Below are 16,828 nucleotides of genomic sequence, written 5' to 3'. Positions count from 1 at the left end.
ACCACGACAGCGTTTCGTTTATCTACGCATCCTCATTGTCAATTGAGACCAAGGCCTTCCCAACTGACGGCTTTCACACCTCACGTCTCACAAGAACCGATTTCCCCGACAACAAGTCCAGCGTCCCTTCTCTCGATCGATCTTCGACAGAGTGCAACACTCCAACATTCTCGAAATGTCTGCGCCGCATCCCACCGAGACTCCCGCGGCCGAGGCGGCTCCGGCTGCTACCCCTGCTCCCGGTGCGGCTCCTGCTGCTGAGGGCGAGGGCGAGGGCCCGTCGAAGAAGGCGGCCAAGAAGGCCGAGGCCAAGGCCAAGAAGGAGGCGCTCAAGGCCCAGCGGGCGGCCGAGCGTGCGGCTGCCGAGGCGGCGGCCAAGGCGGCGGGCGGCGGCGGTGCGGGCGGTGAGGAGGTCGACCTGGCGACGGAGAACTACGGCGACGTGGCGTCGTTTGCGACGAAAGGCGGCCTGCGCTTCACCGACGGCGCGGCCCCCGTGGCACTGCCGCAGCTCGGCGCGGAACACGTCGACAAGGCGGTGCGTCTCTACGGCTGGATCCAGAACTCGCGGATGCAGGGCGCCAAGATGTGCTTTGTGGAGCTGCGCGAGCAGCAGGACTGGACGATCCAGGGCGTGCTTGCGGCGACCAAGCCCGACACCAAGGAGAACATTGTCAGCCGCGCCATGGTCAAGTGGGCCGGGTCGCGCAGCTTCGAGTCGTGCGTGGTCGTCGAGGCCATTGTGCGCCGCGCGCCCGAGCCCATCAAGAGCTGCAAGGTGTCGGGCTTTGAGCTGCACATTACCAAGTTCTTTGTCGTGGCTGCGGCCCCGCAGGTCCTGGGCCTGACGCTCGCGTCGGCGAACAAGGCCGTCAACAACTTTGACGACACGGCGGGCGGCGAGGCGGAGGCGGAGGCGGAGGCGGCCAAGGCGGCCGATGCGGTCACGGAGGGTGTCAAGAACCTCGACGTTGCAGCTGGCGCGGAAACCACCATCTCGGGCGCGGCGCTGGGAACGCACCTCGACAACATTGTCATGCACAAGCGCGCGCCCGTGCAGCAGGCCATTGCCAACGTGCGCTACGAGACCGAGAAGCTGTTCCGCGAGTACCTCGACGCCCGTGGCTTCAAGGGCTTCCAGGCGCCCGGTCTGATCGACGCTGCCTCCGAGGGCGGTGCCAATGTGTTCCAGCTGACGTACTTTGGCAAGCCGGCGTTTTTGGCCCAGAGCCCCCAGTTCTACAAGCAGTACGAAATTGCCGGCGGGCGCAAGCGCGTCTTCTGCGTCGGCCCCGTGTACCGCGCCGAGAACTCCAACACGCCGCGCCACATGACCGAGTTCACGGGTCTCGATATGGAGATGGAGATCCAGGAGTCGTACCACGAGGTGCTGTACATGCTCGAGGGCGTGCTGCTGCACATCTTCCGCGGCCTCAAGCAGCGCTGCGCCGACGACATTGAGACCGTGCGCGCCGTGTACCCGTCGACCGATTTCCTGCTGCCGGAGCCCGGCAAGGAGGTGCGCCTGACATTTGCCGAGGGCCAGAAGCTGCTGCGCGAGCACGGCCCGGAGATGTACCGCAACGTGTCGGACGACGAGGACATGTCGACGCCGCAGGAGAAGGCGCTGGGCGAGCTGGTGCGCCAAAAGTTCAACACGGAGTTTTACGTGCTCGACAAGTTCCCGCAGGGCGCCCGGCCGTTTTACACCATGGAGGACCCGACCAACAGCAGCGTGTGCAACGCCTACGACTTTTTCATGCGCGGCCAGGAGATTTTGTCCGGCGGCCAGCGCATCCACGAGGCCGGCTTGCTCGAGGCGCGCATGGTCCGTAAGGGCTTGGATCCCAAGTCGGAGGGTCTCAAAGAATACGTCGATGTGTTCCGGCAGGCGGGTGTGCCGCCGCACGGCGGCGGCGGCATTGGCCTCGACCGTGTGGTCGCCTTTTTCCTGAACCTGCCCAGCGTCCAGCTGGCGGCCTACTACCCACGGACGCCGAAGCGCCTTTTGCCGTAGAGGGGGGAGGATAGACAGATGTAAAGCTGGTAGAAGAAAATGTACTTTGTAGTTTAGTTGATTATTCCAAGAACATAAAAACGAATTTATTGTGCTGCTCTAAATTTTGTAACTTTGTCAAAACAGAAGAGCACTTCCTCTATTTCGACAGACGCGTGAGCAACCATGAACCCAAACCATCGTGACAGATACTATAGACACAACCCAAAAAGCGAATAAAATACAGACGAAAAAAAAACGGATGCAGTGTGTAGAATACATTGCGGGATATCAAAGACAATAAGGAAACAACGTGCGAACAGAACGTGAACAGGAAAAGAGAGGACAGCACCAGGGCGTTCCCTACATGCCGCCCATCTCCATGTCGTGCTCGCCACTGCCCTCCGCCAGCATGCTCGCATCCAGGAAATCGGCCTCGCCAAAGTCGCCGAGAATCTCGGCGTTCTCCTGGTCGACGAAGCGCACGCGCTGCTGGCTATCCGACTGCTTCAGCAGCGACCGGTCGCCGTTCGTGGCGTGCCGCCGCCGCGGGACAGCCAGCACACGGCGTCCCTGGTTGAAAGACGTTCGCTCCATGCCGACGTGGCCATCCGTCAGCCAGCTGTTGATGGAGGCAGAGGAGGCGGCGGCGGCGGCGGAGGAGGACACCGGCAGACGCGCGTCTTCGTGGACCTGGAAAAAGGCGCTGCCGCCGTTCTGGTAGGCAGCACCCGCAGACGCATCCTCGGCATCCTCATCCTCTTCTTGACCGTAGAACCGCTTGCGTGTCGACGCGGCCGCCGCTCCAAAGCTGGTCATGGCGAACCGCGCGGAAGCAGACGCGCCGCGGGACGGCTGCGCGGATGGCGGCGCGTAGGAAGACGACGCTGTTGACGACACCGTCTCCTGGCTGCTTGTCAAGCTGGGCGGCGCAGCCCCGTCCTCCTCGTCGAGGCCGCCGTCAAACAGAGACGCAGAAAACAGGGGCCGGCCGTCGTCGTTGCTGTCGCTCCATGGCTGCACGCCGAGACCGCCGATCCGGTGCAGGCCGCAAAACGGCGCGAGCTCGCGCGGTGCGTGTGTCGGTCGAGCATGATACGAGTACGAGCGGTGCGACGGGGCAGCCGGGCTGCTGTAGGCGGTGGTGAGTGTCGGCGTGAGCGCGGCCGCCGGCAAGGCTGTCCTTCTCGGCGCGACGACCGGACTGCCCTCCGTCTCCTCCTTGCCGGTCTTGTAGCCCTCCGGCACCGATTTGCGGACACGCATGCCGACGGCCAGCAGGTTGGCCTGCACGCTCGGAGGAAGCAGCGGCGTCGACGAGCGGCGTTCCAAGGACGGACAGTCAGCCGGGGCCGGCCGCTCGCCGTCGTTGCCGTTGTCTCGGTCGAAGAAGCTCGTGATCTGACGCTGCGAGGGATCGCTGGCCTGGCCCGCAAAGGGGCGCTTCACACGGGGCGAGGCCATGGTGATGTGGGGGGTGTGTGGGATGCGATGAGCGAGGCCAGTATGTATTTCGAGGGAGGGCGGGTGTCGTAGAGGCGAGTGGATGAGGTGACGAGACGCAGAAACAAGAAGAAAAGCAATGAGTGGAGAGTGGTCGACGACGAAAAGAAGGCGAAAAGACGAACGACAAAAAGACGGAAAAATGAAGCAATTGGATTCCAAGTGTTGTGGCTTTGGCAAACCCAGGTGTCTGGGTGCTAAAGAGAGACGTCGATGACAGAGAAAATGCGCGAAAAGCAAAGACAAGGGGACAGTCGATGCCTTTGGTGGTGGTGGTGGGAGGATGAGGGACGACAATAAACGATGGGAAGTCAGTAAAACTGATGAAAGCGATGGCTGGGGATTTCTCTAGCGGGCTCTACAGAATACATTGGCAGAGGGCAGTAGCGCCTGCAGGCGGAATGCCTTGGCGGGGATTTAGTTATTGCCTATTTAGGACTAGCTCCTTCCATTGGTGAGACGCGGCGTCGTCGTGTTTTTCCAAGCTTTGGACGCGTAAAGTGGTTCTGCGAGAGGACCTCGACACGGGCTCGACAGGCAGGGATTCAGGGCTGGCACACTGTGTCATCACACAGGATCTGGAAACGAAACCAGGACGGGCTTGATCCGGTTTCCATCTTACGTAACTGCCGTGCTTCTACAACTTCAAGATCACGTGACTTTGTTCTCAGTCTCGGAAACACATCTTGCTTCGTACTGTCTCTGAAATGCATAGGCCATCTATTCGTATGGGTATCTTGCTCAGGCGGACGGCGCAGTCGGCCATGGAGTCCGAAAGGCCAGCAGGTCGCGCTGTCCGTAGAACTCGCCGGCGACGGCCAGCACCATCTCCAATGTGGCCCGCTGCTGCATCTCGCCGTCGTTGTCTTCCTCTTCGGCATCCTGAGCGTCTGCAACGCCGAATTTTGTCTCATCCACGCTGGCGACAGCGTTCGGCCCAGCTTCTTCGACCTCGCCTGTGTCTGGTTCGGGCTCCATGTCCATGGGTATATCGTCTCGGTCTTCCTGGCCTTTGGGTGCGTCGGCCCCACCCTCATCACCGTTGTCTGCTGCGCCCTCACCTCCCTCGTGTTCGTTTTCTTCGTACTCCTCCTCCTCCTCCTCGCCCTCTTCCTCGTCACCACCACCTGGAACATTCGTCCCCGCCATGTCGTAGCTCAGGTGCGCGAGCCGCATCACGGCTTGCTTTGCCACGTCCCGAATGTAGCCCACTTCGCGGTAGTCCAGCTCGCCGCGGTCGGGCAGCCGCGCAAAGAGCGACCACAGCCATCGGCTCGTACGGCCCGTCATGTCGAGACCACCGCCGCCGCCGCCAACCAGCGTTTGCTCGAACCGTCCCGCCCGCGACGACCGTGACGACGACGAGCCGCCCGCCAGCAAGCCCCGCAGCAGAATGCGCAACAGCCGCAGCACGCTGACCTTGTCCATGGCAGCAATCTGCGCAGGCAGCGGCTCCGTCGTGCGCAGCAGGTGCGTCCAGCGACGGTACACACTCGACCTCGTGCTCAGCGGGCCAACGTCGGTGTCGTGGTCCCGCGGGAGGGCGGTGACGGCGGCGTTCAGCTGGTCGAGGTCGGTGTGCTCTGGGGAGGGCCGCACAATGGCGCGCAGCTGCACGAAATGGGTCAGGAGCAGACGAGAACGATAGGCGGCGCTGAAACGCGCGGACTCGGCGTCCGGATCGGCGTCCGGATCGTCGGCGTCCAGCTCGGCGGTTCCGCCATCAGCATCACAATGTCCTGTCGAGATCTGGCCGTGGCGCCCATGTATGTCGGCCGCCGACGAACCGCCCATGTCCTCCTCGCGCGGCGCTGCAACGTAGGCCCCGTCGTGGTAATAGCCCCGAGCGTCCCCGACGCTGCTCTCGTACAGGTCGCGGTGCTCCAGGGTGTAGTCTCGCTCGTCGTTCTCGCCGGCACCGTCATCGCTACCATTATCCGACGCTTCCACCTCGCCCTCTTCCCCTTCGCCGTCTTCGCTGCCTTCGCCCTCGGCGACTTCGACTTCGTAGGCCAGGCTCTCGGGCTCTGGTGGCACTTCGTCATCATACGACAGCCCTACGGTCACGGCCTGCTGCCGAGACACCCGGCGCTTCTTGGCTGCGCTTCCGGTGGCGTCCGTGGTGGCGTCGACTGCGTACGACAAGTCTGCGTGGGTCCCCTCCTGCTGCTCATCCCAGTGCCGGCGGCGCCGCCTTCTCCGCTTCTGTTGAGGCGAATTCTTTTCTGCAGCAGACGATGCGGCCGCGGCCGCTGCCGCAAACCCCGGCGGGAGTGCCTGCGGTCCATGCCGGGGCATGACCATGACGTGTGGGATCTTGTTCGCTTCGTCTCTGTAAACAAAAACCAAAATGACAAAAACATTCACGCGTTAGCTATTGGTTCGTTCAGCAGGAGGCTCAACCAGACGAGACAAACAATCCGTTTGGGAAGGCGACAAAAGCAACTCACCGGACAAGCCGCAGATAGGCCAGGGCCTCCTGCTCGTCTTCACAGTCAAGGTCTGCGTCCATCGGCGCTGTCGCCAGGCCGTCGCCGCCAAAGACGCTGCGCTGTCCATAGGTCTGGTCGACGGCCGGCGTCATGTTGGGCGTCACGGAGGCCATTATGTTTTGGCTGTGGTTGACACAACACGAGGAATCGCGGTGCTATTGTCCGCCGTTGTTTGCTTTTTGTTGCTTTGCAATTGTTGTCGTGACGTGAAAGACGAGGGCTTCAGAAGAGAGCTGCAGCCTGGTGGATGCATGCCCAAGAAATTTTTAGTAGCCTTGCCTAGCAGGGCCAGATCCCCTGCACTGCACTACGGTGCCTGAGCACGCTAGATTTGGTAGGCCGTTAGTAGGCCGTTTTGCAGGCGCGTAGTCTACCAGCATAAACGATGCAGCTAGGCAGCCAACTGCCATCGCCAAACAGCTCACAAACTTCGACGATGTTGGCCATTATCGAAGATGTTGGCCATTATCGAAGATGTTGAATTCAAGACTTTCAGCTGAAATCCTTATCATACTAAATAACGACTGGTCGTCGGGCTGCAGTACACGAGTCGATGACCTGCTCAACTCCACTATCCAAGTTATGCTGTATTATGAATACGCCGATTTCATGTCACTTAGGAGCAAAAGGTTTGATAAATTTTGTGTATTTTTTTGGTTAGTTGCAAGATATCCGGATCCGAAAAAACGCCCCTCCAGTTTTTTGTAACAATCGGCTTTTGTCCTGTTTGCCTTTTCTTTTCCCTTCTTCCTGGAGTCATCCTTGTTCGCTACCACCGTTTTGAATGCCGTCTGGATGTACCGAACTCAAGTCGTTTGCTGGCTCCATCTTCTATCCGCGTTGTTTTCGTATTGTTTTTTATTGTAAGGTTTGGTTGTCTTTGATCGTAAAAAGAACAAGAGAGAAATGAGAGAGCGCGTCTTTTCCTTCGTCCTTTCCCTCGTAAGTCTGATGGGCAGGCGAGTGACATGTGCAGAGACGATGACCGTGGTCCATTCGGAAAGCTGCCTCAGAGTCAAAATGGGTTGAGTTTCCTCTAGCCCCATATCAAACCCCAAGCTGCCCCATCCCAAAAGAACCTCAGCACGTCTCAGCTGACTTTGTCGATACAACGTCGTGGGACAGTGAGGGCAAAGAAAGAAAGAGAAGTCGCGCCGTGAGGGATGGTCGTGTCGATTTTCTTTTTGTCGTCGCTCGGTCATCGGCCAGGACGGGAATAAATGGCCCTGCCTGAATCGAGAAATAAAAAGATGAAGGCGAAACAGGTGCAAAATAACGCATGATGAAAATGAAGCAAAAGAGAAAACACAGCCCCCCAAACAAGGCAGGGACCGAGAGGAGACCGACGGTCGAGAAAAGGCAAAAGAAAAAGAGCGAGAAACGAACATGCCAAATGGGGCAGTCGACCGTTTCTTGCTGCTTTTCAAATGTCTATTCCATCGATCCGAAGAGCTGATATATCGAAGACATTTGTGACGAGTTTAGAAAACAAAGGGAAAGACAAAAAGAAGAATTCGATTCGCTTGTTTTAAGATAACATCGTCTACTTTCTCCGGAAAGAGCAGCCCTCCGTCAGTCTCGCCTTGCCACCGGTGGGCTGGCAAAGGACGGTCGTGCAGCCTTGGCAGATGACGACGGTCTGTGCGTGAGAGAAGACGGTGGTGATGGTGAAGCAGCCGGGGCACTTGACGTCCATGAAGAACGAGCGAGGGGCAGGCACAAGGGTCTGTCAGGGACATGTTAGTATCGCAGAGACTAGAGGGTGCGGCAAATGCTCGCATCGACAAAAGAGATGGGTGTCGTGGTCGAGTCGTACCTTGAGCTTGTGCTTGCGGGCCTCAGCAGCAGGGCTGGGGTTCAGCAGATCAACGGCCAAAACCTAGACGAAGAAAAAACAAAATGTCAGCACTTCCGCATACAATCGATGATAACAAGAAAAACATCCACCTCCAGCTCCCGTTTCCAGAATCGTCATTGTCAACTGCGTCCTCGAATCCCGGCAGCATCAGTCTCGTTGTTGTCATTGTCCTTTGCATGTTCGATGTCCGGTTGTCACAAAGGTACGCTCTGGCCCTCGAAATGGTCCGTGTCGATAGAGCTCCCATCAAAGCTCCCATCAAGGTCGTTTCCATCCTCGTCTTCAAGGCGTGCGTCCGTCGTCGGGGTCCCGTATCGATGCCGATGCTGCCGAGTGTTCCCAACGATCTTCACCGTCATGTTCTTCCCGACATGCTCCCTTGTTGCTTCCTCCATCGACAAAGACTGTAGCACGCACCATTTTGACGGTTTGAGGAAATTGTCGAGATAAATCGAAAAATCGAGCGGATTGGTATCGGTAGGATTAAAAAATCTGGTTGTTAAGAACAAACAGATTTCGGCGCTCGTGGATTTGGTTGTTGAAGTTGATTTGGGGTTGGGTGAAGAGAAGAAGAGAAGAGGTGGGAAAAAGTCAGAAAGAGGAGTCGAGCAAAATGAGGGCAAGACTAGGCTCAAGCGGCAACAGCAAAGGAGCGAGACGGTGTGTGGGCGGGCAAAAAAAAAGCCAGGAGTGGGCAAGAGCCAGAAATTTTTTGTTTAGCCCATAAAAAAATGGACCAACCAGAGCGGAGCAAAGCGAGGGCAAATGGGCGACCTTTCTGGAGTGACCAGCCAAAAAGGCGGCGAGCACACCCCCAACGCCGTCGATGGCCACGCTAGCCATTCTAGGGCCTAGCGCATTAGGGTTTCTGCCAAAGATAGAGTCACGTGTAAATACGCCACACGAGTAGCTTCCAGGAGAGGCTTAGCCTGCTGCTCGATTAGTCATTTCTGACTCTTCGGCGGGCTTCAACAGGTGCAACCCAATAGTGCCAGCAACAGCTCCCTTAGGCTGCCGCCGAAAGGCTGCCTCCAAAGTAGGCAGTGGGGCAGCTGTCAGATACAGGCAGCTTTGAGTCCTCGCGATTTCACGACAGAGGAGCGACAAACCGGCTGTACTTTGTGTTTTACACACCATTCGCATCCTTCAACTCGTTATCGATTCTTTCTTTTGTTGCAGTCATACGCCAAACACTCACATTCACAATGGCAGCGCCAATGGACCAGAGAATAGCGGTGCCGGTGGACGATCCAAATGCTGATACAGAATGGTAAGCTTGGAAAAAGGACGGCGGTTGAGTCAGGACGCGGCAATGACTCAAGACTCTTGACTTGAGATCCAAGGTTGACTCTGACTCTTTTCTTTCCCCAAGGAACGAGATCCTCCGCAAGCATGGCGTCATCCCCGAGAAGCCGCCAAGCCCGACCCCCATGATCGAGGAGGCCATTCTCGAGGGCCGGCGCCTCGCACACGAGAACCGCCTCGAGGGCAAAGACCTGGACGAGCTCGATGAGTTTGAGGACCTGGAAGACGAGGAGTTCCTCAATGCGTACCGCCAGCAGCGCATGCAGGAGCTGCACGCCCTCCAGAAAACGGCCGTCCACGGCAGCGTCTACCCAATCTCCAAGCCCGAGTACAACCGCGAAGTCACAGAGGCGTCGAAGCAGGACGGCCGCGCCGGCACAGGACAAGGATCGCCCGTGTTTGTGAACCTCATGTCGTCGACGGGCACCAACGTCGAGTCGCGCGTGCTCTCTGAGCTGTTCCGCCAGGCCGCAACCGAGTACGGCGAGGTCAAATTCTGCGAGATGCGGGCCGACCAGGCCATCGAGGGGTATCCGGAACGCAACTGTCCGACCATTCTCGTGTACCGCAGTGGCGACATTGTCAAGCAGATTGTGACCCTGGCCATGGTGGGCGGCGTCAAGATGAGCATGCTGGACATCGATGCACTTCTGGTCGAGGTGGGCGCGGTTGCGGACAATGACATGCGCGTGCTGAAGCGGCGGCGAGACGCTGAAGATGCCGAGGAGGAGCGTATCATGGCCGGCGCCAACAAGTCGATCAAAACGAGCCGAGATCACCGGAGAAACGACGACGACGACGACGACGACTGGGACTGAGGATGTCGGTCGAGTAACTAGCAGTGTGTTACGGCCTGCATTTATGGGCACTCTATCTACAAAACTATATGGTCGGCACGGCATGGACAAGAACCAGAAACGGGCTCCGAGTGGTCTATGAATCTACGTATCGAGACGCAAGCACACAAATTCCTAGGCTTGCATAATGATAGAGGCGGAAGGTTGCACCCCAGCGCAGCCGCTGAACAAAATGCAGCAGACGATAGCAGCTGCCAATCATGCCCAGGCAATTTGGGGCATTTTGTATATAATTTGACAGTGTTGTACAATATTGAACTTATGATACCAACCAAGCCGTTGACAGTTTTCTTTGCAAGTCTAGCTCACACCAAATTGACCTCATCTTCGTTTGGTAATATTACACTGAAACAGCCGCAACCATCCAACAGTCAAACCATCTCACAAATGTATAATGCAAGGCTTTCTAGTCACCTCCCGTTGCACGTATTTTTTATTTTATTTCATAAATAAATTGGCAGACAGCCAGTGACTGTGCTGGAGTTTCCAAGGCAGGTTCGCTCCTTCTCCCCCGGTCCCCGTATGACATATACCCGGCGCTCCTCCCCTCATAATTGGGGCGGCACTTGCCTGTATTTCGTGCAATGGAACTGATAAAATAAAGTGGACCTGGACCTTCCCCCCCATCAGCCGCATGACGGAAGGCAAGAGGAAAAACTGATCAGCTCTTGGCAAGGCTACCACATGCAAGAGCGCAAAACGGCAATGTACTAAACTGCTTTCTTCTCGTCAACAACTGAACTCTCACGACATAGGCCAAGCGCTCCTCGACAAACAACTCTGAAGTCATCCTTCTCACATTGACGTTCTCGCACGCATACAGAACATCGACGGTCCTCGAGTTGTCTAAACAAACGGATATCTTTTGATCGACCTTTTTCCAATCTTCTTTTGCTCTCGTTCTGCATCAACTTGCCGCAGGCATATCCAAGTTTTTTCACCTTCATCATAGGTCGCCGTCGGAAGGACCGTCACCGCCCGCGGTGGTCGTCGTCTACATCACCGCCGCCACCTCTCTCACGGAGAGAAAAGCAAAATCGACGCGCCGATCGCCCGTTGCAAGTCGGACGAGCTGGACGGCGCAACGACAAGAACAGCAGCAGCAGCAGTAACTACAGGGGAAACAACCGCACCAACCGCACCAACAGATTCGGCAGGATGGGCCAGGAAGTGTCTAACCAGATCGACGAGAGCACGCCGCCTCAGACGCTGAACGATCGCAGCCTCGAGGCCGTAGCCCAGTTGATACTCGACGGCAAGGTGCGGCGCATTGTTGCCCTGACTGGAGCAGGCATCTCCACAGCTGCAGGAAGTACGTCCACGGCGCATGTGTCTCGATGACGTTTGACTTTTTGACGTTTTGGTGTTTTGCCCGCCTGAAGGATCCAACTAACACTCAAGCAGTTCCTGATTTCCGGTCACCGGGCACGGGCCTCTACGCCAACCTCCAGCGCCTCAAGCTGCCCTATGCAGAGGCCGTCTTTAGCATCGATTACTTCCGCGAGAACCCTCATCCATTTTACATCCTCGCCAAGGAGCTCTACCCGGGCCAGTTCCATCCCACCGTGGCCCACGCCTTCTTGTCCCTCCTCGCTGCCAAGGGCATCCTGCGTATGCTCTTCACGCAGAACATTGACTGCCTCGAGCGCGCTGCTGGCGTCCCTGCCGACCTCATTGTCGAAGCCCATGGCTCCTTTGCCACCCAGCGCTGCATCAACTTTGACTGCCGCACGCCCTTCCCCGACGACGAAATGCGCCAGCATGTGCGCGACGCCCGCGTGCCCCGCTGCAAGCAGCCCGGTTGCGGTGCCCTCGTGAAGCCCGACATTGTCTTTTTCGGAGAGAGCCTGCCACAGCGTTTCCACGAGTTTGGCAAGCTGCCGGCCACCGACGCCGACCTCGTGCTCGTGCTGGGCACGTCGCTGACCGTCTACCCGTTTGCGGGGCTGCCGACCATGGTCCCAGACCACGTGCCGCGCGTGCTCTTCAACCGCGAGGTGGTTGGCGACCTCGGCACCCGGGCCGACGACGTTCTGGAGCTCGGCAACTGCACCGCGGGTGTGCTGAAGCTGGCGGATGCACTGGGCTGGCGGGCCGAGCTGGACGAGCTGTGGCTGACTCTGGTCGGCGCCGAAGAGGTGGAGCGGCAACGCGGTCAGGAACGAATCCTGGCCACGGCAGGTCCGCGGCCGCCGAGCGAGAGCAGCGACGGCGACAGCGACAACGACGGCGATGGCGACATTGACGTTGGCAGGAAGGTGGGCCCTGGTGACGACGACGATACCAAGTATGTGGGAGGTGAGTTCGACGACACAAACGACCAGCCGCCCGAGATTGGCGGCGCACTGTCGTCGGCCGAGGCCGAGGTCAACGAGATTGCCAACGAAATCGAGGCCATCTTGAAGCTCGACGAGAGCGGCAAAGAGACGGACTCGCCCTCAGATGATGCCACGTCGGCTGAAAAGCCCACAGCAGACAGTTCCAAGACATCAGTGGACGGAGCAGCACCCGTAGAGTCCACAATAACGACCACCTCGCACGCAGCGCCCAAAGAGACTCAGGAAACAGCCCCAGGAAAGGAACTCATTTCCTCAGACTCGACGAAAGATAAACCGAAACAGATCATTGGGCGGCCGCAGCTGTAATGCGTTGCCGCGTTATTTTCATGACATAGCTTAAACCTTTTATGTTTGACGGCGCAGTATTGGGTTTTGATTTTTTTATATATACGTGGTAACTCGACAGTGCTGGCAGCATTTCTTTTTTGAACTTTGCTAAGGTCAATGCATCCTATCACGCTCTGGGCGAAATTCACATGTTCAAGCTCCAAGACGTTTGTGCGAGCATTCATTCGTGACCTTGGGAATCTCGTAACAATGACGTGGTTGGCAATGGGTGCGCAAAACGAAAGTAAGAATAGAAATATGCGTGTGCTACAGTGGTCTTTCTTTGTGAATGTATTCGTGTCGGAAATGCAAGTACAACGAAGAAAATGCTGCCTCCATGGAAACTCTCTTGCGTCTATGATGAAACATGAAAGCAGGTCGACGAGATTGATGAAAACGCAGAACAGAAACATGACTACAAGAGGGAACAGAAGGGTGCACTGCGGTAGAAACAAAAGAAAAGAATAGGCCTCCAAGCAAAAGAAATGCAACTCTCAAACGCCAGAACAAATAAAAATAAAAGCAGTCCATCAAATTTGGTTCGGAGATGAAATCAAACAAGAGACAAAAAATACCGCCCTTCTTTGATACAATTTTTGCTCCATCTGCAGTGACGTTTTGCGATTTGCTCTGTCCGTTTTTTTCATACTGTCGACTCAACAACAGGGAAGTCGCTTTCTTTGTGATGACATGAAAATGGTGACGCTGGAATATGTGTGTCGTGAGAAGGTGGTCGGAAAGTAGACGAAAGATTTGGAGGACACCGTGGATAAAGGGTCGGACGGAGTGAAATGAAGCCAAGAACTAAGGTAAATGAGGGCAGTACAGAGAAGGTGGGAAGAAGCGAGCTCTAAGGAGCCAGGGGTGCCGCGTGCAAGGCCGGCTTGGTACTGGCAGCATTCCCTGCCTCGTCGGTCTCGTTTTTCTTCCGCTCCAGGACCTTTGTCACCCATGCCGCAACCTCGGCGTCGCCTGCAACGCCGGCGTCGGCCAAACTGAGCTGGTTCACGGCCGCAGCAGCCTCCTCGCCATCTGCATCTGAATCCGACTCGGACGCCGATTCGTCCTCTTCCTCAATGATTGTCGCGGCCTGAGCAAGCGGCTTCAGCCACGGGTGGTTGAGCAGCATGGAGTAGGTATATCGCTTCATGGGGTTCTTGTTGAGACACGATCGGACAAAGTCGCATGCCGTCGCCGAATAGCCCTCGGGCATGTCCGGCGGGTCGCCGTTGACAATAGCCTGAAAAGAGTCAGTTTTGAGACAAAGAGAAAGCGCAGTAGAGCAAGTGGCAGGGCGGCACGTACACTCAATTGGCTAAAGATGGTGGACGAGACCTCTGGCGGGTATGGATAGCGGCCCATGGCGCATTCGATAATGGTCAGGCCTAGGCTCCATATGTCACTTTGGACGCTGTACGTGCCCTCGGCATTGGCACCGCCAGCCGACATACCGCCGCCGGAGATGCGCTCGGGGGCCATGTAGCTCTGGCAGCCAATGTTGGTCTTGGCAATGGAGGCGACCAGGTTGCCGGAGACGCCAAAGTCGCAGATCTTGACCTGCCCGTCGGTGTTGGCCAGAATGTTGGTCGGTTTGACGTCGCGGTGAATGATGTTGTGGTCATCCTTGAGCGACTTGAGGCCCATGACTGTCGAGTACGTGATTTTGCGCAGGACATTCTCGGGGATGCCGCCAGCGTACAGCTTGTCGATGGAACCACCGTCCATGAATTCGATGCACATGTACACCGCACCCTCCTGGAAAAAAGCACCATAAAAGTCGATAATGTAAGGGGACACGCACTCGTGCAAAATCACGAGTTCCTTGAGGATTGTAGAGAACTTGGCTTCGTCCAGTTCCAACCGGATCTCCTTCATGGCCATGACCTTGCCGCTTGTCCCACTCGACACAGTGCCGTTGCTAGCAACTTTGTCGCACGTCCCAGACGCGGTGGGAGGAGCGCCGTCCGTCTGTGTCGTCTGTAGTGACTGCGCCGTCGCTTGCAGCGGCTCCTTTTGCTTGCCAAGTGTATTCTTGAAGCCACTCAGACCCGGACCAAACCGTGGAACGGCAGGCTTGGCATGGCGGACCTTGAAGACAGTTCCGTAGTTTCCCTTTCCTAACTCGTCGAGAACCTGGATCTCGTCGAGCGAGATCTTGAACGTGTGGCCACCCGCAAAATTGACGCCCGTCCGTGTGATGGTGGCGGCGCCCTCAAAAGTAATCCAACCCTTTTCAGCATCAATGTAGTGCTTGAAGTCGTTCATCTTCGAGTCGTGCCGACCGTCCTTGAGCTGTGGCCGGCCGTGGCCACCGGCACCAGGGCCGGCACCGGCGCCCATGTCAGACAGTTTTGGTGGGCCACGCACGGGTGTGGTGTCGCCAGGGTTTCCGGGTAGCGGGCCCAGCTTCATCGCGCGTCGTTCGCTCAAACTCGGACCGCCCGATCTGCCCGAAACCTTGGGCACGGCTGGTGCGGACTGAAACCCGGGCACCGATGGCCGTCCCATGCCGCCGAGATTCATGCCCCGGTTCAAATGTGGGGGAATGCGAAGGTTGGCTGCTGCCATTGCCCCGGACGATGTGCTGCGTGATGCATCAATCGCGCCGTTGGCCCCAGCAGATCCAGTGTGGTGTGGTGACATGGCCATGCGCTGCTGCTGGAGGGCACGCGCCTTGGCCATGAGATCGAGCGGCAGATTGCCGGCAGACGGCGGTGGCCGACGGGCGCTGTTCAGGGTCCCGGTGACGGTCGAGGAGGGGCTCATGTTGATTTTTGCAGTCGACGTGCCGGAGGGATCCGAGGTGGCACGCACAGACGGAACGCATCGTGGTGGTTGAGAGGAGGCGGTCGTCGGAAATGGTGGGTTTTCGCCGAATGGGCTGGAATGGTCTGCCGGGGTGGTAGCGCCGGAGTCGACAGAGGCTGGCGAGGCGGGGCCACTATCCGGAAACTCGTCCGGCGTGCTCGCCGCGGACACGTCGGTATGTGACATTGCGGAGAGCGGGGAGATAGAAGAGAGGAAGAAGAAGAGTGTGCCCCGCACAAAAGAAGAAGAGGCGCGGGGAAAGAAAGGGGAGAAGGAGAAGGAAGGAAAGAGGAGGAAAAGAGAGAAAAGCTGATTGCTATTGAAGCCGAAGCATGTATGTAGTGGAACAAAGAAACTGAACGATTGTGAATACACGGAACGTTGGAAGGTTCAGTGTTGTTGTGGGGTGTGCTTAGTTTTTTCCTGTCGTGGATGCGACAAGCGTGCTTATGCGATTTGTCCAACAGCCAAAGTCGTCCCCACGTTTTTCGTTCAGGAACGCTCGATCAACTGCGGCACCGGGCAGTGGCGCTGAACAGAGTATTCGAGGGAAAGTGGATGCAAGACCACAGACGACCCAATTCGAATACCTCAGTCCGGTGACAACACTATTGCGAGGCGGCAAAGGTGCTGTGATGGATAGAGACAGGGTGGGGATGGCGCGTGTCAAGCTATGGCCAGGCTCTCTGGCAGCGTACACAGTACGTAGGTATGTGTCAGGGTCAGGCTCTGATCGCTGAGCACCGAGTGTTCGATTGACGTGTGGATCTCGTTTATTGTGGTTCCTGTGGATGTTGTGGCTCGTTTTTGGTCCTTTTTTGCGTTTTGTGTCAGGGGCAAAGATCGGTCTGGCAGTTGCTGCAGACTCTCTGTATCGTTGTGTGTGGCTTGAGTCCTGTGTCAACGTTCTGAGGAAGAGACAAGCACTGCCAGGATCAACGCAGTTAAAGCACGGTTGCTTGTTGCTTGTCGGGTGACGATTGAGGATGCAAAACGAAACAAAAGAGTGTGCATGAGGAGAGTGAGGAAGTGAGAAGACGGCAAGAGAGGGATGGGAATAAGAAGTGCTTGGAAAAGGCAGGACCGCTGTGGATATGTATATGGTGATATGGGGACCGTCACAGGCTTATTTAGACTGGACGGAGGAAGAGCGACCACGGACATGGAAATGCTCTGTGTGTCTGTGAGGCAAGAGGTGTGGGAAACGACGTATTGGGTAGTTTATTACTACAGGACGGGGTGGCAAGAGCGCCCGCGTTGGAGCAACACAATTGACGATTCTTGTTCGTTCCTGCCTTGGATGGGCCGCGTCGCCATCCATAAAATGCAAGAGCAAAAAAGGG

General features: G+C 57.1%; 7 protein-coding genes across 7 annotated transcripts; 3 read left to right on the top strand and 4 right to left on the bottom strand.

The window, feature by feature from the left end:
* Positions 1-175: 175 nt before the first annotated feature.
* SPSK_08898 (aspartyl-tRNA synthetase) lies at positions 176-2,017 on the top strand (the record flags this gene model as incomplete). Its single annotated transcript, XM_016735484.1, has 1 exon — positions 176-2,017. One exon carries the CDS (start codon positions 176-178, stop codon positions 2,015-2,017), a length of 1,842 nt encoding a protein of 613 aa, XP_016588260.1.
* Positions 2,018-2,359: 342 nt separating this feature from the next.
* On the bottom strand, positions 2,360-3,460 carry SPSK_09481 (uncharacterized protein; the record flags this gene model as incomplete). The annotated part of the gene is made up of 1 exon (XM_016736053.1): positions 2,360-3,460. The coding sequence occupies one exon, from the start codon at positions 3,458-3,460 to the stop codon at positions 2,360-2,362; it is 1,101 nt and encodes a 366-aa protein (XP_016588259.1).
* Positions 3,461-4,240: 780 nt separating this feature from the next.
* Positions 4,241-6,104, bottom strand: SPSK_08884 (uncharacterized protein; the record flags this gene model as incomplete). The annotated part of the gene is made up of 2 exons (XM_016735470.1): positions 4,241-5,831; positions 5,950-6,104. The coding sequence occupies 2 exons, from the start codon at positions 6,102-6,104 to the stop codon at positions 4,241-4,243; spliced, it is 1,746 nt and encodes a 581-aa protein (XP_016588258.1).
* Positions 6,105-7,534: 1,430 nt separating this feature from the next.
* On the bottom strand, positions 7,535-8,015 carry SPSK_09958 (small subunit ribosomal protein S27e; the record flags this gene model as incomplete). Its single annotated transcript, XM_016736524.1, has 3 exons — positions 7,535-7,717; positions 7,808-7,870; positions 7,911-8,015. 3 exons carry the CDS (start codon positions 8,013-8,015, stop codon positions 7,535-7,537), a joined length of 351 nt encoding a protein of 116 aa, XP_016588257.1.
* A 1,039-nt stretch (positions 8,016-9,054) lies between these two features.
* On the top strand, positions 9,055-9,972 carry SPSK_09637 (uncharacterized protein; the record flags this gene model as incomplete). Its single annotated transcript, XM_016736209.1, has 2 exons — positions 9,055-9,119; positions 9,222-9,972. The coding sequence occupies 2 exons, from the start codon at positions 9,055-9,057 to the stop codon at positions 9,970-9,972; spliced, it is 816 nt and encodes a 271-aa protein (XP_016588256.1).
* Positions 9,973-11,169: 1,197 nt separating this feature from the next.
* SPSK_09167 (NAD-dependent histone deacetylase SIR2) lies at positions 11,170-12,656 on the top strand (the record flags this gene model as incomplete). Its single annotated transcript, XM_016735745.1, has 2 exons — positions 11,170-11,323; positions 11,416-12,656. The coding sequence occupies 2 exons, from the start codon at positions 11,170-11,172 to the stop codon at positions 12,654-12,656; spliced, it is 1,395 nt and encodes a 464-aa protein (XP_016588255.1).
* Positions 12,657-13,527: 871 nt separating this feature from the next.
* SPSK_08731 (mitogen-activated protein kinase kinase) lies at positions 13,528-15,671 on the bottom strand (the record flags this gene model as incomplete). The annotated part of the gene is made up of 2 exons (XM_016735319.1): positions 13,528-13,917; positions 13,983-15,671. 2 exons carry the CDS (start codon positions 15,669-15,671, stop codon positions 13,528-13,530), a joined length of 2,079 nt encoding a protein of 692 aa, XP_016588254.1.
* Between the last annotated feature and the right edge of the window lie 1,157 nt (positions 15,672-16,828).

Source organism: Sporothrix schenckii (genome assembly GCF_000961545.1).
Source record: "Sporothrix schenckii 1099-18 chromosome Unknown Cont44, whole genome shotgun sequence".
Lineage (NCBI taxonomy): Eukaryota > Fungi > Ascomycota > Sordariomycetes > Ophiostomatales > Ophiostomataceae > Sporothrix > Sporothrix schenckii.
This window is presented reverse-complemented; position numbering and strand designations above follow the sequence as displayed.